General features: G+C 33.5%; 1 protein-coding gene across 7 annotated transcripts in view; it reads left to right on the top strand.

Moving 5' to 3' along the window:
• AGTPBP1 (ATP/GTP binding carboxypeptidase 1) overlaps window positions 1-26547 on the top strand; it is a 150024-nt gene that overhangs the window by 77096 nt on the left and 46381 nt on the right. For all 7 annotated transcript variants that reach the window (XR_012495819.1, XM_074330623.1, XM_019750135.2 and 4 more), the window contains 4 exons: window positions 8107-8822; window positions 15241-15324; window positions 16917-17003; window positions 17088-17236. Coding sequence is in view for 6 of the 7 variants with exons in the window: in XM_074330623.1 (XP_074186724.1) it covers window positions 8107-8822; window positions 15241-15324; window positions 16917-17003; window positions 17088-17236 (1036 nt within the window). In the remaining variant the exon portion in view is untranslated. The remainder of the gene's footprint in view (window positions 1-8106; window positions 8823-15240; window positions 15325-16916; window positions 17004-17087; window positions 17237-26547) is intronic.

The following is a 26547-nucleotide window of genomic DNA, read 5'->3' as shown; positions in this document are numbered from 1 at the left end:
AACCAGTGAACCTTAAGATTACTTGATGTGTGTGTTTGAATCCTGAACACCACCCACTTTGTTTCCAGATGTGTGAAGGCTATTATTCAATGGCCAGGTGGAGGCAAAATGAATGCATTTGAAGACAACATATGGAATTATTAAAGTAATTATCAACATACTTTTTGAGGAGACCTTACCATGCTTTAAAAGCTGTGATTATTTGTAGTGACAGTTATAGTTTTATTTGCTTTTGTTTCTTGATGGCAGAATATGGGAAATGGCAAAATTCTGCATTTTCACAGCTCTTTTTTTCATACATCTGTGGTAGAATGATGACATTTACCGTATGGATTTTTGTTATGTTTTGTTTTTCTTTCTCTCCTTCCTTCCTTCCTTCCTTCCTTCCTTCCTTCCTTCCTTCCTTCCTTCCTTCCTTCCTTCCTTCCTTCCTTCCATTTTATTTGTGAAGGGGAACAGGACTTTATTGGGGAACAGTGTGCTTTTCCCAGGACCCATTAGCTCCAAGTCAAGTTGTTGTCCTTTCAATCTTAGTTGTGGAGGGCGCAGCTCAGCTCCAAGTCCAGTTGCCATTGTTCAATCTTAGTTGCAGGGGGCACAGCCCACCATCCCTTGCAGGAGTCCAACCGTCAACCTTGTGGTTGAGAGCTCGCACACCAACCAGCTGACCAATCCAGCTGCTCTGCAGCTCATTGTCTTCATTCTAGTTGCAGAGGGCGCAGCTCACTGGCCCATATGGGAATCGAACTCACATGAGTTCTTTCTTTCTTTTATCCTTTTTAATTTGGCTTAAAATTTTTATTAAAGTTATGCATGGAGAGTTTAAAGAGTCAAATAGTTTCACATAATTTAATCAGGAAAACTAATTCCCTTCTCACCTGCTATTCCCTACAATCACTTTTAGCATGTTTTTGAAGTTAATGTACTTAGAGTGCCATGTCTTGATTTTTCCTGCTTTTGTTCTTCTTTTTTATTACATTTTTTGTATTATCATCTTAAGATAAGCATCCAGTACTTTTCAGCCTTTCTTATTTTATAATATTTATATATTTCAGCTATCAATTTTATTGTAATTAGTGTTTTAGTTGCATCACATAAATTTTCATATTTAGTATTTTCATAATCTTTGTTTTGAAACTTTATTTCCATTATTATTTTTTTCTTTGATTCTTTGGTAATGTCAAAGCTGGCTTTTTAATTTCAAATTTAATTTATATTTTTATTGATTTTTAGCATGTTTAGGATAAGAGGACATATTCTTTATTATTAATAATCCTGTGAAATTTTTGAGGCTTATTTTATGGTTTTCAAATAAGGTCAACTTTTGTTACTATTTCTTGTGTCCTTGAAAAGAGTTCTTCTGTAGTGGTAAGGCACAATTGTATATTTGCCTATTAGGAAAAGATGGTTAATTGTGTTGAGAATTTTTTTTTCAGTTTTTATGGATTTTTATTCCTATGCTATCAATTACTGTGAAAAGTGTGTGTTAAAATTTCTCTATGATTATGAATGTCTTTTTTTTGCAGGTCTGTCAGTTTTTGTTATACATATTTTTGAGATTTATTTATTCTGTATAAATCTAACATGATTTCTTTTCCTTTTGAATTGAACTTTTTATCATGAAGTTACTGTCTTTATCTCTAAGACTTTTAATGCAAAAGTGTTTTTTAAAAAAATATTAATGTGGTTACATGAATTTTGGTTACTTCCCTGGTGTCTTTTAAAATCTTTTTATTTTCAACGTTTTGATACCCTTAAATGTGTATCTTTTAAGCAGTATATAGTTGGATTTAAATCTCAAGTCTGAGTCTTTGCCATTTAACTGGGGCATTTAGTTCATTTACATAACATTATTCCTATATTTGGATTTATCTTTATGAGATCTCATTTTGTATTTTTGTTTTATCTCTGTATTTTTGTCACTTTTCCTTGCCTTCATTTGGATGATTTTTTTCTTGTTTTAGTTTTTCACCCTTATTAGTTTAAAAGCTATATACGGTCTTGTTATTTTTTATTTTCATCAACTTTGTTGAAGTATAATATAATTTATGTACAATAAACTGCTTTCAGTTAAAGTGTAAGTTTTGGTATTGACATATATGCAAAAAGTTTAGTTACTTGATAGTGTATTAGATTGGTGCAAAAGTAATTGCGGTTTTTACAATTATTTTTAACCTTTTAAACTGCAATTACTTTTGCACCAACCTAGTAACTTACATATTTACTAAATTCTGAAGTTACCAGGACCTTTCTTTCCTCTTTTTCTTAATTATAAAAGGAAACTTAGAGTACTTTAACTCTGATCACCTCCCAAACCAACTTCTGTGCTTTTAATTTATATTTTAGCTCTAGCTTTTAAAAAACCTACATGATGGTGCTTTGTGTTTTACATTCTTTGTTTAAGATTTACCCATGTTTTCACTACCTCTTAATTTTTAATTTCTTCTTGTTTCTCAGACCTTCTGTCTAAATTACTTTCCTCCTGCCTGAAATATGTCTTTTAGTGTCTGACTGTATTTCCGTCTGTCTTTCGGTCTGAAAGTGTGTTTTTTTGGAAACATTATTGAAACTTGGTCTCTTTTTTCCTCTGGCTAATTTTTTAAAGTCAGCTATAATGAAGTATAATTTATATGCAATAAATTACATATATTTAAGTTCAATGAGTTTTGACAAATTTATGCAACTGTGTAACTACCAACCTAATCAAGATACGGAATTATTTTCATCACCCTAGAAAGTCTCCTTGGGCCCTTTTTAAGTCAATTTTCTCATCTCCTGTCTCATTAACTACTGCTCTGTTATATCTGTCACTCTAGGTTAATTTGTCTGTTCTAGAACTTCTCATAACTGGAATCATATAGTATGTACTCTTTTGTGTAAAGCTTCTTTTGCTCAGCATATGTTTTTGAGATTCACCCACATTATTGCATGTATAAGTGTTCTTTCCTTATTGCTGAATATTATTTCATTGTATGAATACACCACAATTTCTTTATCCACTCATTTGATGAGTATTAGAATGTTTGCAGTTTGGGGCTATTATGAATAAAATTGGTACTGACGTCAGTGTACAATGCTTTTTATGGAAATATTCCTTCATTTCTCTCGGGTAAATACCTACAGATGAAATTACTGGGTAGTATGTATGATCAGTTTAACTTTTCACTTTATAAGAAATTGTTTCTGGTGAATTTTAAGATAATTTCATTAGCTTCAGTGTTCTGCCGTTTCCCGATAGTGTTGACTATGTTTAACTGTTGTTTGGGATTCATTGTCTTTTGGAATCTGTGAGTTGTTTTCCTATAGGATTTGGAGAAACTCTTCTCAAAACGCTCAATATAAAAACCAAAATTTTTACAACCCTACAGCCTCTGGCTCTCTTTTACCTCTTAGAATTCATCTTGCTCATTTTGTTCAGTCATGCAAATTTCCTTGCTGTTCTCTGAACACACAGCCATTCTCCCACTCTGGGGCCTGTGCAGTGGAGGTCCTCTCTGTCTTTGCTAATATTTCATCTCAGTGAGGTTTCCCTAATTCACGGCATTTAAAGTGGCAATGCACTTCTCTTGCCTCAGTACTCCCAAATTCATGTTGCCCCTTTTCTCCCGTTGTTTGCTATAATACTTTACCCTTCTAATGTTCCATAAAATATATCATGCTTATTGTTGTATTGACAGCCCTCTCCCCTCCTCCTGTAGAAGAATGTAAGCTGCAAAAGGGATGAGTTGTTTTGTGTTTTTTAACTGATGGGTCTTAAGCACTTGAAATAGTGCTTGGCAAAAAGCAGACATTCTAACTATTGCACAAAACAGACACTTGTAAATATTTGTTGAATTCATGAACTATAATTTAGTTAATTGTGTTTTCTTTAATAGAATTTTGGACGACTTTAATGTCTTTATTTTTCTAAAATTTCCCATGTTTCTATTACATATATAGGCGTTATTTTTATTTTAGAAAAAAGTAAAATATGTGTAATGAATTTTGTTGTGGTTACATATTTTGTCTTTTATTAGCAAAATTAAAACATACGCTGTTTTATCCATCTTTTTTCTTTTAATTTATTGGGGTGACAATTGTTAGTAAAATTATATAGATTTCAGGTATACAATTCTGCATTACATCATCTATAAATCCCATTGTGTGTTCACCACCCAGAGTCAGTTCTCCTTCCATCACCATATATTTGATCCCCCTTACCCTCATCTCCCACCCCCCACCCCCCTTACCCTCTGGTAACCACTAAACTATTGTCTGTGTCTATGAGTTTTTGTTTCTCATTTGTTTGTCTTGTTCTTTTGTTGTTTTTGGTTTATATACCACATATCAGTGAAATCACATGGTTCTCTGCTTTTTCTGTCTGACTTATTTCGCTTAGCATTATACTCTCAAGATCCATCCATGTTGACACAAATGTTCCTATATCATCTTTTCTTACCGTGGAATAGTATTCCATTGTGTATATATACCACAACTTTTTTATCCATTCATCTATCGAAGGACATTTTGGTTGTTTCCATATCTTGGCCACCGTAAGCAAAGCTGCAATGAACATTGGAGCACACGTGTCTTTATATATAGATGTTTTCAGATTTTTGGGGTAGATACCCAGGAGAGGGATTGCTGGGTCATATGGTAATTCTATTCGTAATTTTTTGAGGAACCTCCACACTGCCTTCCATAACGTGCCTACCAGTCTGCCTACCAGTCTGCATTCCCAACAACAGTGTATGAGGGTTCCTTTTTCTGCACAGCCTCTCCAACACTTGTTACTATTTGTCTTGTTGATGATAGCCATTCTGACTGGGGTGAGGTGATATCTCATTGTGGTTTTTATTTGCATTTCTCTGATGATTAGTGATGTGATGATTAGTGATGTGGAGCATTTTTTCATATGTCTATTTGCCATTTGTATGTCCTCTTTGGAGAAATGTCCCTTCAGGTCCTCTGCCCATTTTTCAATTGGGTTGTTTGTCTTTTTGTTGTAGAGTTGCATGAGTTCCTTGTATATTTTGGATATTAGGCCCTTATCGGAGACACTGTTGGCAAAAATCTTCTCCCATCCAGTTGGTTGCCTCTTTATTTTGTCGATGGTTTCTTTTGCTGTGCAGAAGCTTTTAAGTTTCATATAGTCCCATTCGTTTATTTTAGCTTTTACTTCCATTGCCTCTGGAGTCAAATTCATAAAATGCTCTTTGAACCCAAGGTCCATAAGTTTAGTACCTATGTTTTCTTCTATGCAGTTTATTGTGTCAGGTCTTATGCATAAGTCTTTGATCCATTTTGAATTAATTTCTGTACATGGTGACAGATAGCAGTCCAGTTTCATTCTTTTGCACGTGGCTATCCAGTTCTGCCAGCACCATTTATTGAAGAGGCTGTCTTTCCTCCATTGCATATTTTTAGCTTCTTTGTCAAAAATTATCTGTCCATATTTATGTGGTTTTCTTTCTGGGTTCTCAATTCTATTCCATTGGTCTATGTGTCTGTTTTTCTGCCAATACCATGCTGTTTTGATTATTGTAGCCCTGTAGTACAAGCTAAAGTCAGGGAGTGTGATACCTCCAGTATTGTTCTTTTTTCTTAAGATTGCTTGGTCATGATGAATAATCTTTTTAATGCATTGTTGTATTCGATTTGCTAGAATTTTGTTTAGGATTTTTGCATCTGTATTCATCAGAGATATTGGTCTGTAGTTTTCTTTTTTTGCGTTGTCCTTACCAGGTTTTGGTATCAGGGTAATGTTGGCCTCATAAAATGAGTTAGGGAGTACTGTCTCTTCTTCAATTTTTTTGGAAGAGTTTGAGCAGGATTGGTATTAGATCCTCTTTGAAGGTTTGGTAGAATTCACTAGTGAAGCCATCTGGTCCCGGACTTTTGCTTTTGGGAAGGTTTTGGATGACTGATTCAGTTTCGTTACTGGTGATCGGTCTGTTGAGATTTTCCAGTTCTTCATGGTTCAGCCTTGGAAGGCTATATGTTTCTAAGAACTTGTCCATTTCTTCTAAGTTATTGAATTTGGTAGCATATAATCCTGCATAGTATTCTTGAATGATCCTTTGTATTTCTGTGGTGTCCGTGATAACTTCCCCTTTTTCGTTTCTGATTTTGTTAGTGTCTTCTCTCTTTTTATCTTAGTGAGTCTAGCCAAGTGTTTGTCAATTTTGTTAATCTTTTGAAAGAACCAGCTCTTTGTCACATTAATTTTTTCTATTATCTTTTTGTTCTCTATTTCGTTTAGTTCTGATCTGATTTTTGTTATTTCCTTTCTTCTGCTGACCTTGGGTTTTACTTGTTCTTCTTTAATTAGGTGTTCTATTTGCTTCTTGGATTTGAGGATCCAGTTCTGTCCACAAGTTTGGGAAGTTCTCATTGACAATTTGTTTGAATATATTCTCTGTTCCCTTCTCTCTTTCTTCTCCTTCTGGTATGCCCATTATTCTTATATTGCTCTTTCTGATGGAGTCAGAAAGTTCTTGTAGAGTTCTTTCATTTCTTTCAAGTCTCAAGTCTCTTTCTTCTTCCATCTGTGTAATTTCCAGGTTTCTATCTTCGATGTCACTGATTCTTTCCTCCATCTGGTCAACTCTACTACCTAAACTGGTTATTTCATTCTTAATTTCTTCTATTAAGTTCTTAATCTCCAGAAATTCTATTTGGTTCTTTTTTAAAATTTCAATCTCTTTCGTAAAATGCTCATTTAGTTCTTTGATTGTGTTTCTGAGTTCATTAAACTGCCTATCTGTGTTTTCTTGCATCTCGTTGAGGTTTTTCAGGACTGCAATCTTGAATTCTCTGTCATTTAAGTCACATATTTCCATATCTTTAAGTTCCTTTTCTGGAGACTTTTCACTTTCTTTCTGAGCTGTCTTGTTGCCTTGGTTATTCATGGCAATTACTGATTTATTATTTCTCTTCCTAGACATCTACAGGAGTGGCTTCTGCAACAAGTAGATAGGAAGAGGTCTTTCTTTTGTTTTCTAGTACTTGTTGGCAGAATGTTTTCTCTCCGACTGCAGCCTTTTTCTTCTCTCTCACACAGTAGTGCTGTTTTTTCTCTGCACTGTTCCAGCTTCCCACACAATGGGGGGATTCCCTGGGAGACGGCTTCTCTTCTGTTAATAGTTCGCCTGGGTCACAGGGCATAGTGTCCGTGTGGGTATGTGGAGAACTTTTGAAGTTCCAAAGCTCTTCCTACATCAGATCAGATTCAGAGCCTGTATGTTTCAGCAGTTCTGTTTACTCCTGCAGGGATCCGCCCAGATAGGTGGGGCCAGGGGCAGGGTGAGTTGTGAGAGGTGGCCCAGAGCAATGGCAGCGACCACCACCGCAGCCGGTCCTGCTTCCACAGCTCCCGCCCCTTTGCTGGAACTAGTTGGGCTGTGAATCTGTGTCTGCGGTCCACAGTTCTCAGAACAGCCACTATTCTGTTTTTTTGATCTGACACTGCTACTGTTCTGCTTCTAGCACCAGGCAGGTGGGGGCATGGCGAGCTCTGGGCGGGGAGGGAAGGGCGGCTAGTCTCAGTGCCTAAGGCTTCCGTTCTCTGCTCGGCAGTGAGGGCTTAAACCACCGTTTTCAGCCTTCTTCCCTCAGTCTTTTCTCCGAGGTCTCTGCCTTGAACGTTGGTTTTAGCCGTGTTATATGCTGCCCCCTTGGCCCTGTGGGCCATAAGCGGAGCCCTAGCAGTCCAAGTTCTTCCCTCTCCCACAGCTGTGGTAGTTCCAGGCTGCAGAGAGCTTGGAGCACTGTGCTAGGTCTGCGTCATGCACCCTCGTGGCTCCATCTCCGCACTTCTCCCTTCCGTCCTCCCCCGCTTGTGCAATTCGCCCACCTTTAGGTGAATTCAGTAGTGGGCTTCTTCATCTTGCCTGTCTGCTGTGCAAGGAGTCCTTTGTGGAGTTACTGGTGTTCGATTTGTTGTAAATTCCAGGGGAGCTTTACAGAGGCTCACCTCACGCCGCCATTTTGATGACGTCTCCCCATCTTTAAAATTTTCAAATGTTAGGTTTCCAGAGTAGCATATAAAATGAATATGATTGTAGTTTTGTTAATGTGTTTTAATATTTACAGATGAAAGATTAAACGTGTTTTTTATTTTCAAAGGACTGTGACTTAATCTCTAAAGAACCAAAGCCTTTGGTGTTTGAGGGGAAAGTACGTGGTCCTATTGTTGTTCCTACGGCGGGAGAAGAAGCATCTGGGAATTCAGGCAATTTAAGAAAAGGAGTTACAGTGAAGACGAATGTGTCTCCTAAAGGAGATGAAGGTGATAAGAAATGTACCTTTATGGATCTGGCAAAAGAAGATATTAAAGATAATGGCAGAACGTTACACCAGCAGCTAGGTGATCAAAATAGAACTATTTCATCAGTCCATGGCTTAAACAATGATATTGTGAAGGCCTTGGACCGAATTACATTGCAGAATATTCCTTCTCAAACAGCCTCGGGTTTTACTGCAGGAATGAAGAAGGACTACAGCCTCCCTCTTACTGTCGTTTCGTGCGCTAAAGCATGCCCACACATGACTACTTGTGGAAATGTTCTGTTTGAGGGAAGAACAGTTCAGCTAGGGAAGCTTTGCTGCACTGGAGTTGAAACTGAGGATGATGAAGATACTGAGTCTACTTCATCAGTGGAACAAGCGTCAGTTGAAGTGTCTGATGGACCAACGCTACACGACTCAGATCTCTATATTGAGATTGTGAAAAATACAAAGTCTGTCCCAGAATATTCAGAGGTGGCTTATCCTGATTATTTTGGTCACATTCCGCCTCCTTTCAAAGAGCCTATTTTAGAAAGGCCTTATGGTGTACAAAGGTGAGTTGCAGATTCCTTCTAAAGACCATTGTCAAAATACGAGGCATACTTAAAAAAACTACTTTGGGTATTTAGGAAGAAAGTTACTGTGAATTAAAGTTACTGTAATTTTTTATCATGCTTTGGGAATTTTACATTGTTTTGAAATTGTCCTTCTGGGTTTACTTGGTTTATTTTCTAAGCTTATTACTTATTCAAATGAAGCCAGCTCAGTAAACCTAACCATTGGACAATTTAGAAATTTTTTATTTAGATTGAATCTGAAAATATAAAAACAGATTATTTAGTAATCTTTGAATGACTATTATATTAGTAATATATATTTATTTAGTAATTTGATTATCTTTTGAACTTGATTTAGATATATGATTTAAAAATAGCAATATGGCCAGTATTATTTCATTGTAAAATTTGAAATTGGAAATAGCATTATAAAAATTTGCGATTTATAATAGCAGTAACTAAAGTTATTAAATCTTGCCAATTATTTTTAGAAATTACAGATAGTATTAATTTTTGTGAACTAGTGAATGTTTGGCATATAAATACATTTTTGGTATGACTTGATTATTATCTGCTCAAGGAGATAGGATTGCTTTTACACAATGGCAACAGGTTGCATATGTGTGGAACTCAAGAGCTCAGTAATTCTAAGTGTGAGTGGACATGTCACAGCCACCCTGGAATCAGAATGACATGATTGCCAGGGGCTCAGACCCCTTAGGAATAAGAGTTTGGGTCACTTAATTGGATCAGCCACCAAGACCTAGAGAGGTAGCTGAAGGTGAGAGGGATTTAGATAGATATTGGAGGATGGAGTTGGGGAGTTGTGGCCCTAAGAACGATTGCAGTGATGGGGACTAAGTTTGTCCTGCCCTTGTTTTTCTTCTAAGTTTCTCTTGAGAGGCACATAGGAAGGAACTGTGGAGGAGCTTCTTTCCAAATATGGGAGGTGAAGTGGATCTGTGCAACACAAGGGGTGGACTGTGGCCGCCATGACAATGAGCTGCTCATCTTTCCCTTTATGAGAGAACCTGCTGTGAGGCTTGTAGTTACAGCTGCCATACCTTCAGGATCTATTGCAGCATTCATGCTGAGGTCATGGGTTGACGATGGTGGAGTTACTAGAGCTGACCCACCCTTGACCAGTGCAAAGATCTGCTAATAGACAGTCTTTGCCCTGGGGCGCCCTGTTGGCATGGTTGACTTTTACAGAGCTGCAATGCAATCTGTGGCTCTTCCTGCTCAGTGCGGTCTCCTTTTCCAGGTGTCAGACATGATTTTTGAACAGACCTGAAGTCCCTCCTTACTTACTGCTGCTTCCTGTTCCCTTCATTATTCACATGTGTTTTCCCCCAGTAGATCTCTTGCACATCTAATTGTGTCTTGGCATTTGCTTTTTGAAGGACCTGAGTCGATGCACCTGGAGTAAACCAGAATCAGTCAGCAACTTGATTTTTCTCCTTTCCAGAATTAGCCCTTAGGCTCTCCAAAGTCAAAGATGTCATCTTGACTACAGAAGGCACTTCCTGAACTTTAAGTGTTCTTTAAACCCTAAGAACAAGTTTCCTTATTAAGTCGCTTCAATCTGAAATTTTGTTTTCTTCTTGTTAGCCTGTAGTATCTGAGGTAAGATTAGAAGGAAAGAGAATTGTGGAATAGAGGTATAACTATTGTATAAGTCTCTGATTTTCAGCCTTAGTTTTTAATTACCAATGATACTTCTTATTTCCCCTCCTGGACTTTATGTTATGAAAGATTCTCATTCAAAACTCCTATTAAGTGTTTAACTCATTTGTGTTAAAGACATATTCTTGCCAAGCAGAGCCTCTGATAAACATTTGGTAACTTTTTCAGTTCATATCTTTATCGAGATTGATAAGTAAAGAAACTTAATGTTTTAATTAAGTGTAGCTTTATTGCAAATAAATGTATGAAGGCCATGAATAGCTGTAATACCTATCCTGTGGATCCCCAAAATATCTGTGCTGCAGGTGAGGAGCTGTCACCCTCAGCTCTAGTGACCTGTGTCCTCTTTCTTTGAGCAGTCTTCCTTAGGTTGAAACCTAATAAAGTACAGGTTTGCTGTTGGTCACATATCATGTGAACTTTTGAGTATTTGTTGAACGAAATAGGCTGTACATTTTTCAAACTGCCCTGCACAAATTATTTTTTTCTGAGCCAAGCCTTTAATAAATATTGAATGTCAGTAAGTTTGAGGTCCCTGGGTACCTAGAAAATATGTATTGTTTTGTTTTGACTGGAGAACCATATATTTTAATAGGCAGCTGACGTAAAGGAAGGAAGGATTGATATCCTTTCATGAAAGTTGCGCTGCTTAATTAATCTTTATTAATGAGGGCTGAGAGCAGGGCAGATATTTCCCTGAAATATTAATTTTGGGTTTAGTCTAATATAAATGGGCAGTTCTGTCACTTAAAATACATTGTCAGAGGTTGAAAACCGGGGGCCTGTAGGTCATATTCAACTTGTACATGAATTTTGGCTTCACGTATACGGTGTTTCTGTTGTTGTTTATTGTTTTTTAAACTGATTGCCAACATTAACATTTTACTTTAAGGATGTTTTACTTTATTTTTTTTATTAAACTTATTGGGGTGACGTTGGTTAGTACTATTATATAGGTTTCAAGTGTATAATTCTATACTACTTCATCTATATATTGCAGTGTGTGTTCTCCACCCAAAGCCAATTCTCCTTCCTTCACCATATATTTGACCCCGTTTACCCTCTTCTGCCACCATCCCCCTACCCTTTATCCTCTAGTAGTCACTACACTGTTGTCTGTACCTATGAGTATTTGTTTCTTTGTCTTGTTCCTTTGTTGCTTTCAGTTTTGTATCCCACATATGAGTGAAATCATAAGGTTCTCGATACTTTCTGTCTGACTTATTTTGCTTAGCATGATAATCTCAAGATCCATCCATGTTGTCACAAATGGCAGCATTTCATCTTTTCTTGTGGCTGAGTAATATTCCATTGTATATATGTACCATATCTTTATCCAGTCATCTATTTAAAAGCATTTTTGTTTCCATGTCTTGGCTATCATGAATAATGCTGCAGTGAACAGAGGGGTACATATATCTTTATGGATAAATGTTTTCAGATTTTTTTGGTTAGATACCCAGAAGAAGGATTGCTGGGTCATACACCCAACATTTAAAATTTGAGAGATTCCACATAGAAATCTAAGTTTCTGGTGTTTCTTGAAAAATTGATAATGACAACCTTAACTTCTTTCCTACTTGGCAGCAATCAGTTTGTTTTCTGACAGACCCTGTTCCTCAGTTTACCACACTGCCACCATGTCGTCCTCATTCGCGTACATCACATGCCAACCTAGAGGCTTCTGCTTTTTTACCCTATTTTACATAATGGAACATTGCTGTTATTATCAGCCTTTTAATACCATTTCCCTTTTAAAACAACCAAACTTTTGTATTAATTTTTATACATTTGTGCTATATATGAATATTTAATAAATTATTCTGACAAATGGATGTATTTAACCATTCACCCAAGTTTGAGCACTTTTTGTATGGTATATTGAGTATACATATATATATATATATATATATATATATATATATATATATATATATATACCATCTCTTCATTGTTGAAGGTCTGGGTGATATAAATTTTGGATTTGTTTATTATAAGTACAAACTTTTAAAAAGTTTGTTTTTTTAGAAAGAATTTGGTATTTGAAAATTATCACATTGAATCTAAATTAAGGATTTATACGATAATCTTTCCATGCTAGTTTTTTTTCTTAATAAATTTCTTTGTCAGTGCTGAGTTATTTTTTATAGATTAAAAATTAAAAATAAATTAGGCTTAACTGTAACTACTAGATTAAGAGTTTTAGAGTTGTACTTTCTTAATTTTTTAGTATCCTTTTTTTCATGTGTTTACCTATCACTTTTTAATATGTCCCTGATCATTTTTAATTCTTCATTAGAATGAGTTCTTGGCTTATTTTGAATTTAAAGTTACACTGTGATATTGTTAGATATATTCCTAAATTATATGAGAGTGCATACTCTTTAATCACAGAGAAGTATCTTTATGTAAGAGACTAGTTTCACATCTGCCTAAAGTTAAGGAGACTTTCAGTGTTTAGGGTATTTCTTGAGATTTTATTATAATTTTGGCAAACTTTCTCACTCTAGTCTCTCAATAAATTAATAAACTATAGTTCTAATCTGCATTACCACTTTTTAGCTGAAATAAACTTAAAATTTAAATCTATTTATAGAATCAACTTCCTCTTTAATTGATACAGTAATCCCTCCTTATCCTTGGTTTTAGTTACCTATGGTCAACAGTAGTCTGAGAATATTACGTGGAAAATTCCAGAAATAAACAATCCATAAGTTTTAAATTGTGTGCCGTTCTGAGTAGGGTGATGAAATCTCATGCTGTCCTGCTCCATCCTGCCCAGGATGTGACATCCCTTTGTCCAGTGTATCCACACTATTTATGCTCCCTGCATTAGTCACTTAGTAGCCGTCTCAGTTACCAGATCGACTGTCGTATCGCAGTGTTCCAGTAACCCTAATTTTACTGAATCATGGACCCAAAGTGCAAGAGTAGTGATATCAGCAATAGGGATATGCCAAAGAGAAGTGGTAAGGTGCTTCCTTTAAGTGAAGAGATGAGTTAGCAGTACAATAAGATATATCGAGAGAGAGACCACATTCATACAACTTTTACTGCAGAATATTATAATTGTTCTATCACAAGGTAGATATTATTATGAATTATCCTTGTTAGTCTCTTACTGTGCCTAATTTATAAATTAAACTTTATCATAGGTATGAAGTGTGATAAAATATGGTAAATGTTTAAATTAAAAAAATTATTATAGTAAAAGACACATGCCATTAGTCTCCCTCAGAATACTCCCACGAGCTTTGAACACACTTATCCCATCATTCTTGCCACTTTCTGAAGCAGTTCTGGAAGTCCTCTTTTGTGGGTGTCTTAAGTTGCACTGTCGCGGCTGCCTCGATGTCCTGAATCATTTTGACTTTGGGGAAGAGCCAGAAGTCACATGGTGCTAGATTCGGTGAATAAGCTGGATGAGAACACACTAATGAAATTGCCCTATACCAGAAGTGATGTGTGACACGGGGCCTTGTCATGATGGAGGATGATTTACAGCACACTTTACCTTCTCTCAACTGTAGCTCACACTTGACTGACAGCACCAAACAAGGTGAAACTTGTCACACACACTTACTAAGGCTCAACACTCTGCTTCCCATATTGAAGACCCTGCCTTTCTGTTGGATGGCACACAGCAGCAGCAATCACTGTATTTTTTTTATCACACCTCAAATATATTATTTATATATAATACATATATATAGAGATAGATAGATAGATAGACAGACAGACAGACAGACAGACAGACAGATAATTTGGTACCATCCCTGGTTTCAGGCATCCACTGGAGATCTTAGAACGTATCCCTCTCGGATAATGGGGTACTACTATACTATAAGAAGTAGCTATGTATTAGCACCAGGCACCTTCCCACTATGGCTTTTGTGACCAATCTACCTGGAGTTCCAGACACCTGGCTTTATGATTCAAATCTGTTGTGTTTCAGCTATAGTTTGGTGCCACTTTTAAGTGATTGTTGTCTTCCCTAAATATTGATGGGAAGATTTTGGAGTCTGTGTGGCTTAGTCTTCTAGGACAGTGGCAAGGATTTTAGGAATTTTCCAGCTGTTGTCCATTTTGTTGGGCTGATTCAGGGGGAGATCAGGCCTGGAGAATCCTGGATGTGGAGGGACCAACCTTGGTTCCTTGATTCAAGTGTTTCCTTCCTGTCCACATTTCCTTTTCAGCTATAGAAGAGAGAATGGATTCTGCAGCGTGTGCAGGCTGGTTGCCAATTACATTTTAGCTAAATACCACGAGGGTGGGTTTTAAAATCTCCTTATATAATCTCTGGCTTTTCAGATCTTTACTGCTTCTAATAATGCTGCTATTATGCATACATAATTATTTGCCTGAGGGCTAGAGAATGGATCTACACTATTTCTATGTAGAAAAGCATAATAGACATTTAAGGTTTTTAAAGAAACTATTGGACTTGTAACTGTATTCAACATGGTTATTTTCTAAAACTCAGACTTTAAAAATACTGATTTATGTCTTGCTTGCTATGTATTGATAATTTTTATTGTATACAAAACATATAGAGGAATGATCTTTTTTTAAAATTGGTTTCAGGTGTACAAAGCAATGTAATAGATCATTTTTAGTTTAAGAAATTTTTATCATTTTATACTGTTTTCATCAAAAACTTATTTTAGAGAAAGTTGTGCCTTGGCATATATTAATGAATTTTGGTCAAAATTATCTTTTATGATTTCAGGACAAAAATTGCCCAAGATATTGAGAGACTAATACATCAGAGTGATATCATAGATCGAGTGGTATACGACTTAGATAACCCAAAGTAAGTGTTGTTGTTTTTTGTTGGTTTTATTTTTATTAATTGTATTTTTACTGTAAAATTTCAGTGTTATTTTTAAAAGATAAAAATAATGTTAACTTCCACGTAGTTTACTTTCAGTATGTTTTCATCTTTTAGTAGGAATGTAATGGTAATGTAATAGTAAATCATATTTGTTTACTTAAATTGAATATATCACAAGTTTTGTTCATTCTTAGGTGGACTTTTAATGGGTTTAATAAGGCAAAGGTCATAAGCTGATGCTGTGTGTTATAAAACTGAAATTACCTCCACTTACGAGAGTGGAGATTTCATATGAAATGCTGCAATTTTCTCCTGTAATACTGAGCCATTTCATTTACTTAGGACAGCAAATTACCATCCCCTTCAGAAGGAATATATACTTGCTAATTCTTCACTGTCTCCATTACTCTCTCTTGTCTCTTACTGCTTATATTCTGCTTTAGCCCTTTCAATTATTTGCCATTTGTTAGTGTTATTTACAATTTAGGATTATTACTGAGATCATCACATTTTAGGCTTTAAATAAAAGTAAATAAATGAAAATTACAAATGATGAAAATTATAAATGATTATTATTTAGTCATTTGCCTCCCCAAATGAGAAATTTAGCCCTCAGTGGATTTCCCCCTTCCCTTAACATTCTAATATATTTGGGAAATTTTATTTGGGAAATTTTAGATTTTACTGGTCTTTTTTTGAAGAAATAAAACACTTTTCAGAGATTTTTTGTTAGATAAAGGTAAAAGCTATATCAAAGGTAATGACTGAATTTGAAACAATAGTTTTAAAAATTAAAAACAAATCTACCTTATTCATAGCTCTTAGTTATTTCAACATTTATAATTCTGTGTCACATAGAACATGCATAAGTGGTAAAAACAGAAACTCAGGAATCCCGAGTGTGGTGTTCCAGTGCTACTTCTAACTGAAATGCCTTTAGACAAAATCATTGAGCCTTTTGGAGTCTTAGTTTTCCCATATTGGGATGTATAATAAGCTCCAGAAGAGCAAGAATTTGTTTTTAATCATGGAAACAGACTAATACTAAAACAATATCTGATACCTAGTAGGTGCTCAGTAAATATTTACTAAAGTAATGAATATGTAAAATGAGGATAATGCCTTCATTTTGGGGGGTGCTAATTAGATAATAGATAATATGGTTGTCTAAATTTAAAATAATATTTTCACCTGAGAACTGCTTAGTTTGTTAGAATTATTACTACTCAATATAGGTCATGTGCATTTTAAGAAGTAAACCTAGCGTTTTAAATATGATTGTTAGTGTATTTAGAAATGACATTTATTTACTGAGGCAAAAATTATTATTTGTGATTAGCATTCACTATAAATGTAGGAACAATTTTCTACTTGTAATTATAATTTTTTTGTCTATAAATATTAGCCAAATTTATGTTGCTTGTATTTATGTTCTTTGGTTTAAAAATAATGAGGAGGATGAGGTAGCAATAGTGGTGTATTTTTAATCTGTAGTGTGTTTTTATTTATTTTTTACTCACCTGTTTAGATTCAATGTATTTTATTATACTTACTTTAAAATTTTTATTTAGTTACACCATTCCAGAAGAGGGAGATATTTTGAAGTTTAACTCCAAATTTGAATCTGGGAATCTGCGCAAAGTAATTCAAATTAGAAAGTAAGTCATTTAAAATTTTCTCATTTTGTATGTACACAGATACTTTTCTAATTTTCATCAGATATCTTTATTTTCTATTTTCAGAAATGAATATGACCTTATTTTGAACTCAGATATAAATAGTAATCATTATCATCAGTGGTTTTACTTTGAAGTCAGTGGAATGCGACCTGGTGTTGCTTACAGATTTAACATCATTAACTGTGAAAAGTCCAACAGTCAATTTAATTATGGTAAGACAATTTTATTTCCCAATTTAGAGGACATGCAGGCATCATATCTGTAGGACAGAAATTTTTTGGAAAAAAATTAAGAACTTTTAAAAAAGATTCAGTGTTCTTCTTTTGTTTTCTCTGGTTCTCAAAATTCAGATATTTATTATGCAAAATTTTAAATAAACCAGAATTTGCTTTGTTGGTAGAAAGTTACCCTTGTATAGCCAAGCCCTTTAAAATGTAATGAGTGTGGTTGATTTCATCCAAATTGAATACTAAACATTTATGTATGCTGCTTTAAGTCAAGCTATTAATGTCAGTTCATCTAGAAGAGAATTACATAAAGCAGTGTTTTAAATACTTTTTAAACTTTTTATTTTGAATAGATTCATAGAAAGTTAAAATATTATAGAAGTTATAGAAGGTTTCCAAGTTCTCTTCACTAAGATTCCTCCAATGATTACATCACATATAACTACAGTACAGTACCAAAGCCAGGATTTGACATTGGTCCAGTCTGGGTGCATAATTCTGTGCCATCGTATTACGTTTATAGATTCTTGTAAATGTTACCACAATCAAAATGCATAGAATGCTTCCATCACCACAAAGCCGTGTGCTACTCCTTTCTAGTTCAACATTCGGTATAATGTTAGCTGTAATTTTCTGTAAAATTTTTAATTTAGTTGAGGAAGTTTCCTTCTACTACTGGTTTTCTGAGACTTTTTATCGTGAATGGGTATTGAATTTTGTCATATGCTTTTCTACGTCAATTGATTTGATCATACGATTTTTCTTCTTTAGCCTGTTATGTGCTATATCACATTGATTGATTTCTCAATGTTGAACCAGCCTTTTAAAAATCCACGTGCAAGTATTAAACCCCATTTGATCATTGTGTATACTTGCTAATATTTTGTTAAGAATTTTTGTGTTTTTGTTCAGGAGGGATATTGAGTAATTGAGCTTTCTTTTTCTTTCTTTTTTTGTGTGTACTATATCTGGTTTTGGTCTATCATGGTAATACCTCATAAAAGGAGTTGGGAAATGTTCCGTCTTATTTTCTGGAAAAGCTTATGTAGATTTGATGTTGATTCTTAACCATTTGGTGGAATTCTCCAGTGAAATTATTTGAGCCTGGAGATTTCTTTTTTGGTAGTCTTTTAAATTAGAAATTCAATTTTTCTTTTATAGTTTTAAGGCTATTCAAATTATCTATTTCATCTTGAGTGAATTGTGGTAGTGTGTGCTTTTTAGGAATTGATCCGTTTCCTTTAAGTTGTCAAATGGGTGTAGAGTTATTTGAGTATTCCCTTGCTATCCTTTTGATGTCTTCAGGGTCTCTAGTGATATCCCTTATCATCCCTATTTCATTCCTGATAATAGTAATTTGTGTCTTCTCTTTGTTTTTCTTTGTCAATCCTGCTGGAGGTTTGTCAATTTTATTGACATTTTCAAAGAACCAGCTTTTTGTTTCATTGTTTTTTTTTCCTACTGTTTTTCATAAGAGGCAGTTTTAAAAGCTGGTGTTTTACCAGCAAAAATATTAAATTTATACCTCATTTAGGACTTTGTATTTACTATTTTAATAAATATAAAACTAAGGGTTGTTTGTCAGGCATCAGTCTTTATAGTCAACTATATCAGTGGAAGATAATATTAATGTAATTATATAAACTTCAGATTAGTAATTTAAAATTGAAACATTAGTTTTCAAGTATGTAATCTGATGATAATTTTTGTGTAAAAGAAAAGAAATTTTTCTGGCATACAAAAAGCCTACTTACATTGTGGGTTGAGGAGAAACAGGTATATTAATATGACAAGTTATAAAATCTCAGAGGTTTTAATCATTTGTTGTATGAATTGAAAAGCTTTTAACAACTAAGGCATGCTATGCCATAATCATCTGTTACAAATAAATGTTCTAAGTTGTTAAAAGCATGAATGTGATGCTCTTTAAGGGGGCATTTCTGAAAATTGAAGCTTTCAAGAGTTGAAAAGATTGTTCCTAGTTATCATTATTTATGTGGAAAGTAGGAAATTGTATACTTAAGATAAATTACTTCACATGTATGGAATGAAAGCTTTAGTCAGATTCACTAATTTAATGTAACAATTATAAGAAGATTAGGTAGCACAATATCTGGTTTAGTTACAAACATTTTTTTAAAGTTTTAAAAATGTTTTATGTAATCTAATTTTAAATGATCCATTTTTTTGACTGTATATTTTGACTAAAAATTCAGTGGTTATATTGATTTTCATGAATAGTGGATAGGAATATTTTTGATAATCTATTTCACATTCTTGTATTTCTTAGAAATACTTGTTTTTTGACCTTAAATTGTTCATATTACTTTAAAAATTACCTTAATTGACTCATTCAAAATACTAAAACAAGGAAAGAATCTTGTGTTTTCCCTATTTAACTTGTAAGTATAATGCTAACATAATATTTTAGAGGAGAACAGGACAAGTAAGTAAAAGTAATTGTATTTGTATTTTGTGCTCCTTATGAGTAAAATATAAAAATGTAAAGATTGCTGAAATGGCAGTCAATAATAATTTTCATATTGTAATGCTAGAGGTGGATGGTATTTTTACTAACTATATTTATACATTCTGATAAAATAATACTCTTACTACTTTAAACTTCATTAAATATTTTAATTTTTTAAAGTAAAAGCATGTATTTTGGAGTGACGCTTTTCTTTTTAAAAAAATCTGTACCTCCATGTGATAAATAAAATAATCTCTCCCTTTAGTGTTATTTTAAATTTAAAATGAAGACAATTCTGTAACTAAAAGTAAATCAAAGCAATGAGACAGATTGCTGCTCTATTTTTTAATATCCCCTCCTCCTTACCTCGTGCCCGTTGGATATTCTTGTATGTATATCACTCTCTCCAAACTTTATTTTGTGGAGAATTTGGAAAACAGAATGGTGTTAAGAAGATAATTAAAACCATCAACATCCAGAGATAATCACTTTAACATTTGTTGTTTCCTTCCAGCCTTTTTTTATAATGCAATATTTGATTTTTACATACACGTAGTTATGTATTTATTTTAAAAAATAAGGCTCATGATCCATGCAGTTTCATAATCTATACTTTAACCAAACATTGTATTGTCACCATTTTTTCTGGTCTTTGAATATGCCTCAGAAACAGAGTTTAATGGACAGCCTATGGAGGTACTGTAACTTATTTATCCAAAGGTTTCTTTGTTGGACATTTGTTTCTAGTTACAGTATTATCTATTTTAAATAATACTGAGGTACACATTATACTAAATATTTGTGTGTATCATTATTTAGTTACAAATTCACAGGAATGGAATTATTTTTATCTGCCAGTTATATATGTGATTTTTTTTCTGATTATGAAACAATGGATCTTTAATATGGGAAACTTGGTAGATTCAAAACAGTTTAAAAGACTCTAGGAAGGAAACAGAAGAGAAAATCTAATGTTGAGCAGTTAGTTATCCATCCTTAAACTTAGTCACATTTATATAATTTTAAAATTAAATTTTATCCTTTTATAGCTTTGGGATTACAATATTAAAACTCATTTGTAAACTATTTTTTTACTATATATTTTAAAACATTTCCCCATGTCATTAAATATTTTGAACTACATCATTACTAATCTCTGTATAATAGCTTATTTAGTAATGTATAATAATTATTTAAATGATAACAGGTTAATGGGAATTTAAGACTTTTTCAGTTTTTCAAAATTATAAGCTGTGCTGCAGTAGATATTTGCAATTATTTGTATTTGTGTTTGTTTCTGATTATTGTTTTGCCATAAATTCCTCCAAGTAGTATTTCTCAAAGAAAATGAACATATGTTTCTGAAGACTGGGGGAAATGGTACTTAGAGCGCTGGTAGGAGTGTTAACATTAATTCAGCTTTTTTTGAAGTGCATTTGGTGGTATTCTTGCAGTGTTTATGTTTAAATTCATCCAGGATTTATTGTGCTATTTTCAGTGAATTGGAATCTAACTTAATCCTATTAGTAGTTAAGTAACTACAACTGAATTCATTCTCCAATGCGTTTTAAAATGTTGTTGATGAATTTATTGAGTTATTTGTCAAATATTTACTTTATAACTCATTTGTAACTCGTTCCTGACCCTCTAGTAAAAGACTTCGGGTGGGAAACATGGAAAACAATGTACATCATTGCTCTCTTTGTAGCTGTCATAGAAAATGGTCAGGTTAGTAAAAACATTAGATTAGATTAGGTATTACTTGCTCATACTTCCTGACTTTTTGAATTTGGATTGAATTATTCTGACCTCTTAGTCATATTATATGTTCCCTTTGATTTTAAACACCACAATTCTCAGAAGCTGTGGTCTTAACTATACCAAGAATTTATTTGGGGACTGTTTGTTGCTCTAGTACCACTTGATTTTTAATTATTCTGACCTTTTAGTCTAGTGTAACATCATTTTTGCTCTAGTATCACTTTTTAAATTACTTTATAATATAGTTTAACATCCTGTGGTCTTTTTCAAAAACAATTTAAAAGCTTTTTCTACCGATTTATTTTTCCTGAATAGTTTATTCTGAATGATTTTATTAAGTGCCCCAAAATTTCCATTGCATTAAACTTGTAGAATAATTTGGGAGAAATTGAATTTTTTTATATTAAGTCTTGCTGCTTATAAAGATGGTGGATATTTTTGTTTATTCAAGTTTTTTATGCCCTCACCTGTTTTTAGTTTAGTGTTGTTGTTTTTTGTAAGTTCTATACATTTCTATTTACCTTCATTTATTTTTAAGTATTTTATGTACTTTTATTTGTTTCTGTTGCGAAAGAGTACTCCTTCCTATTTTCAAACTTATTATTTATAATTAAGAAAGCTATCAAGTTTTATAAGTTTACTTGAAAATCTACCTCCTCACTGAACTTTTTAATATTTCTCATAGTTTTGCAGTTGACACTTTGGATTTTGTTGGTAGGTCCCTAGAATTTTCCTTATTCATAGTTATATTGTGTATCTTTCATTGTTTTATTGCTTTTGGATAGATAGCTCTTATTTTGAGATACATATTCTTTCTCCTAATAAAGAATTTCTATGTTTGCTAAGTTTTAAAAATCAGAAGTTTAGTTTTTGCTTTTATCAATCTAATGTAATGCTATGACCTGGTAATGTGCTGTTATCATGTAATGCTATGACCTGTTAATGTGCTGTATTATATTAATAATATTCCTAATATTAAACCATCTTTGGGTTTCAGAAATAAGTCCACTTTGCCATGTAAATTAATCTTTTAATATAGAACAATTTTTGATTTGTTAGTGTTTTGTTTAAAGGTTTTATATCATTGGTCATAAGTGAGACAAGTCACTTTCCTTTTCGGAGAACTATTTTTGTTCACTCTTGGAAGCAAGCGGATGCTGACTTAGAACACTTAAATAAAAAGGTTTTTATTTCCTCATCCTGTGTTCTGGAGCAGTTTAAATAGCATTTATACGTTTTCATGAAATTTGGAAAGAATGCATCCCTAAATCTGTCTGATTCTGTGCCCCCTTTTGGGTGGGAGAGTGAGTGTCTGGATAACTTTTTAAGTTTTCTGTGACTCATTATAGTGTAGTTTTCTATTTCTTACTGAAGCAATCTTGATAATTTGTATTTTCTCATGTAAGTGACATTTAGATTTTCAAAATTCACTAGCAGAATTTCTATATGATATCTGCAATATTTGTATTTGCTTGTTTGTTTTCCTTTTATTGTGTCTGTGCTAAAAACCTAATTTGTTTTAATTTGTTATTTAAAAAACCTTGCTCTTGGTTTTATTCATTATTTCCTTTAAAATTACTTTTTGTTTGTTTCTCCCTTTTCTCTTCCCTGCAGTTGACTTTTTTTTACTAGTTTATTTAGTTAAATTTATTTTTCTTTAATAATCAAGCATTTAGGTTTTAAATTTGCTCTTGATTACAACTCAATTCTGTATCCCCACCCGTGATTTTAAGACCTCCTTGTTATTTTCTAGATTGCTTTTAATTGTATGTAGTTTTGGTATCCTTTTTGAGTCAAGAATTATTTAGGAAAGGGTTTGTTATATTTTTCGTTGGTTAAATTATTTTGGTTAAAATTTTTCTCATTTTCAAATTTCAATTTTGTTTACAGACGTGAAATTTATGATTTGGGGCAATTTTTTTTTTATGATCAGTATTTATTTTCATGAGCCCTTGGAAAATAATATGTATTCTTTGTTGGCTACATAATTTAATGTATATTAATTTAGTGTTATAGATCTGTTTATTCAGTTTTCCGTATCCTTGTTTACTTTTTATCTTCTGTCTGCCTAAGACTTAAAAGATATAGTCTTTCTGTTCTGTTGTGTTTCTGTCAAGCCCTCATTTAAAAAAAATATTTGTTTTCTATTTTAGTGCAATATTATTTGGCACATAGAAGTTTTTAACTTGTCCATATTACTTTTGTGTATACCCTTTAACAGTATAAAATAGTCATATTTATCCCATTCAGTGTCTTTTGCCCTGGGTTCTATTTTTATATTCATTTGTTTTAAATTTGCTTGATATATCTTTGTGTATTGTTTCTTGTAAATAGAGGTTGCATTTTGTTGTTCGACTCTTGTCTTTTAATATGTGATTTATAACCTATTGAAAATGCTCTTTGTAATAGAAATTTTTTTTTATGCTTTTTATTTGTATGCTTCTTTATTTTCTTTATCTGGTATTCTTGAAGAGATGTCTAGGTAAAATGCTACACTTCTTTAGTTGTGGGAATCCAAAATATGTATATTAAAAAAATAGATCATGAGGCATATTTTGCATTGAATTTTTCTCAGCCCTACTCTGTCTTATGAGTAAGTTTAGTATAGATTCCTCTCACATTCTGACAAGAAGTTGTCAGTTGAGATTTCTTTTGATTTCCATATATTTGTTGGTAAAAGCTGTAGAAGGAGCTGTTAGATAGATGTAATTTTTTAAATGAAGCTATCATAAGATTTAAACTAATACAACATAAAGCAGATCTTGGTTTGTTTTAACATGGATAGAGTTAGAAGAAGGAAGGGGTAGCAATATTTTCATAAACTAGAATTCAACATTTTAAGAAATTATAACTAGCTATGTAGTTAATGTTATTGTCATCGGATTCATTTTGAATTCACTTCAGGGATGGTTCTGATGACCAGAAATATTTATAATGGAACTTCTTTAGCTGGAAGGGTTTATTTAATTACCACACTTGATTGAAACCAGGAAATAACATTAATTAGAAAACAAGCTTATTGTCTGTAATTTTATTTTGTTTTTTGATTGGGAAATACTATTTGTGGAAGTATTTAAGTGTTGGTTTCTAGAGAATGTGCCCAAAAGAGGTCTTGTTCTTTGTCAATGCCCACCAAAGGAGGCTGAATTACTGTTGCTTTTGTTTCCCAAGTTGTCCTTTTCTTGGGGAATTTTTAAGGCAATTATATTAAATACTTAGTTTTCTCACAAATAAATCATCTTATTTGTGAATTTATATTTGAGAATGTATGTCACTATATGATAGTGCTACGGTTTATATCTGTTGTAAGCCATCACCCTCCCCCCTCATTACTTGAAAGGGGTTTGCTCAAATTACCACTAGATGGCAGTCTTGCATTTTAGTAACGTGGAGTTTTCATCACAAGCTTCCCGGAAGGCTCTTGCACTGTCTTTCTCTCCTCCTTCTTTCGCTCCCTCCAGTGTCTTCCAGATATGTGAGTATTTCTAACCACCTTCATACATAAATTGAACATGTGTGGAACCAGGCAACAAAATTGAATTTTGAGGTCTAGTATGTAGCATCCCCAGTTGTACACATTAGTTAATTCCCTACTTGAAATTCCCTACTCGAATCGAGCTATAGCTTGATTAAGGAAGTCTTCCTCCCTGATCCTCTAGACTGGATTAGTCCCCTTGAAAATGTTCCTTGTAATTTTTTTCTTTTAGGGTGATCTTTACAGTTTTATGTTGTTTATGTGTGTGGCTTATTAATACCTCTCTCCCCATCCCCACCACTTGTTTGTAAATTTCATGAAATCGGAGAAGGTGTCTCTGTTGCTGACCACTGTATTTATAGCATGGCATTTAGTTCAATAAATATTTGTTAAATTAATGAGGCAATGGATAGATGAACCACGAAGAAGATCCCATTAGAAACAGAAAATGAATATGCACAAGATATATATCAAGAAGACTCTCGTTCAATTTATAATCATCAATTTTTCTAAATATTTTATTTTGAAACAATTTTAAACTTACACGTTGTACCCTTTATTCAGATGTTGATCATCTGAAATGATGCCCCATCACCCTAGAATTCTTCCAGTAGGTTTTCTACAAACAATGGAATTTTCTGTATAATTATAGCACAACTATTAACATCAGAAAATTATCATTGATACATGAATGCCATCTAATCCTTAGACTTCCCTCCCCCCAATTAAATTTCACCTGTTTTCTCAATAAGATCCTTAATAGCAAAAGGATTCATCTCAAACCACATGTCGTATTTGGTTAAGTCTCTCTAGACTATTTTAGCCAGGAACCATTTTGCAGTCTTTAACGTTCATGACTGTGACATTGGAAAATTATAGGACTCTTATTTTGTAGAATGGGTCTCAATTTGGAGTTGTCCCATGTGCCTTATGATTTGATTTGTTAGGCATCTTTGGCAGAAATATCACAGAAGTGATGTTTTGGTGACACATGATTTTGTTTGTTCTATTACTCATAATAGTAATTTTATCACTTAAGTTGATGTCTGTTAGTCTTTTCCATTGTAAAGTTACTCTTTTTCTGTGTGTAGTTACTTTTAAATTATGTAAATATCTTGTTCCTCATCAAGCTTTCAATGTTAATATCAGTATAGGACTGGTTTCCTATTTTACTCAGTGAGTTATAATTTGTTGCTATCATTATTGGACAGTCAAATTGCCCAAGATTTGGCCCATGGAATATGTTGATGCTGGCTTGTGTGTCCTTTTGACAAGTTCCCATCGGATTCAAGTGGCTGCCATTATCCTCCAGACCAAAAATCTGATCTTCCCTATTTTTAGTATAAACCTCTGCTGTGAATACTAGCCATATACTAGAAGCATGTATTTTTTTTCTCCACAGAGTTACTGAGTCCAGATAACATATGCAGCTTGTGATAGGTGCCCTCAGGGTATTTGAGCTCCATTTTAAACTTTTCTTGTCCCCCTCATCTATTAAATGAGGGTGTTAGCTTCAACTTGAAAATTTTATGAATCTGTGATTCATAATACATTTGATGAGTAGGGCCTAGAACACCTTGTCTTTCTTTG

The sequence above is a fragment of the Rhinolophus sinicus genome, linkage group LG04 (assembly GCF_036562045.2).
Source record: "Rhinolophus sinicus isolate RSC01 linkage group LG04, ASM3656204v1, whole genome shotgun sequence".
In the NCBI taxonomy this organism is placed as follows: domain Eukaryota; kingdom Metazoa; phylum Chordata; class Mammalia; order Chiroptera; family Rhinolophidae; genus Rhinolophus; species Rhinolophus sinicus.
This window is presented reverse-complemented; position numbering and strand designations above follow the sequence as displayed.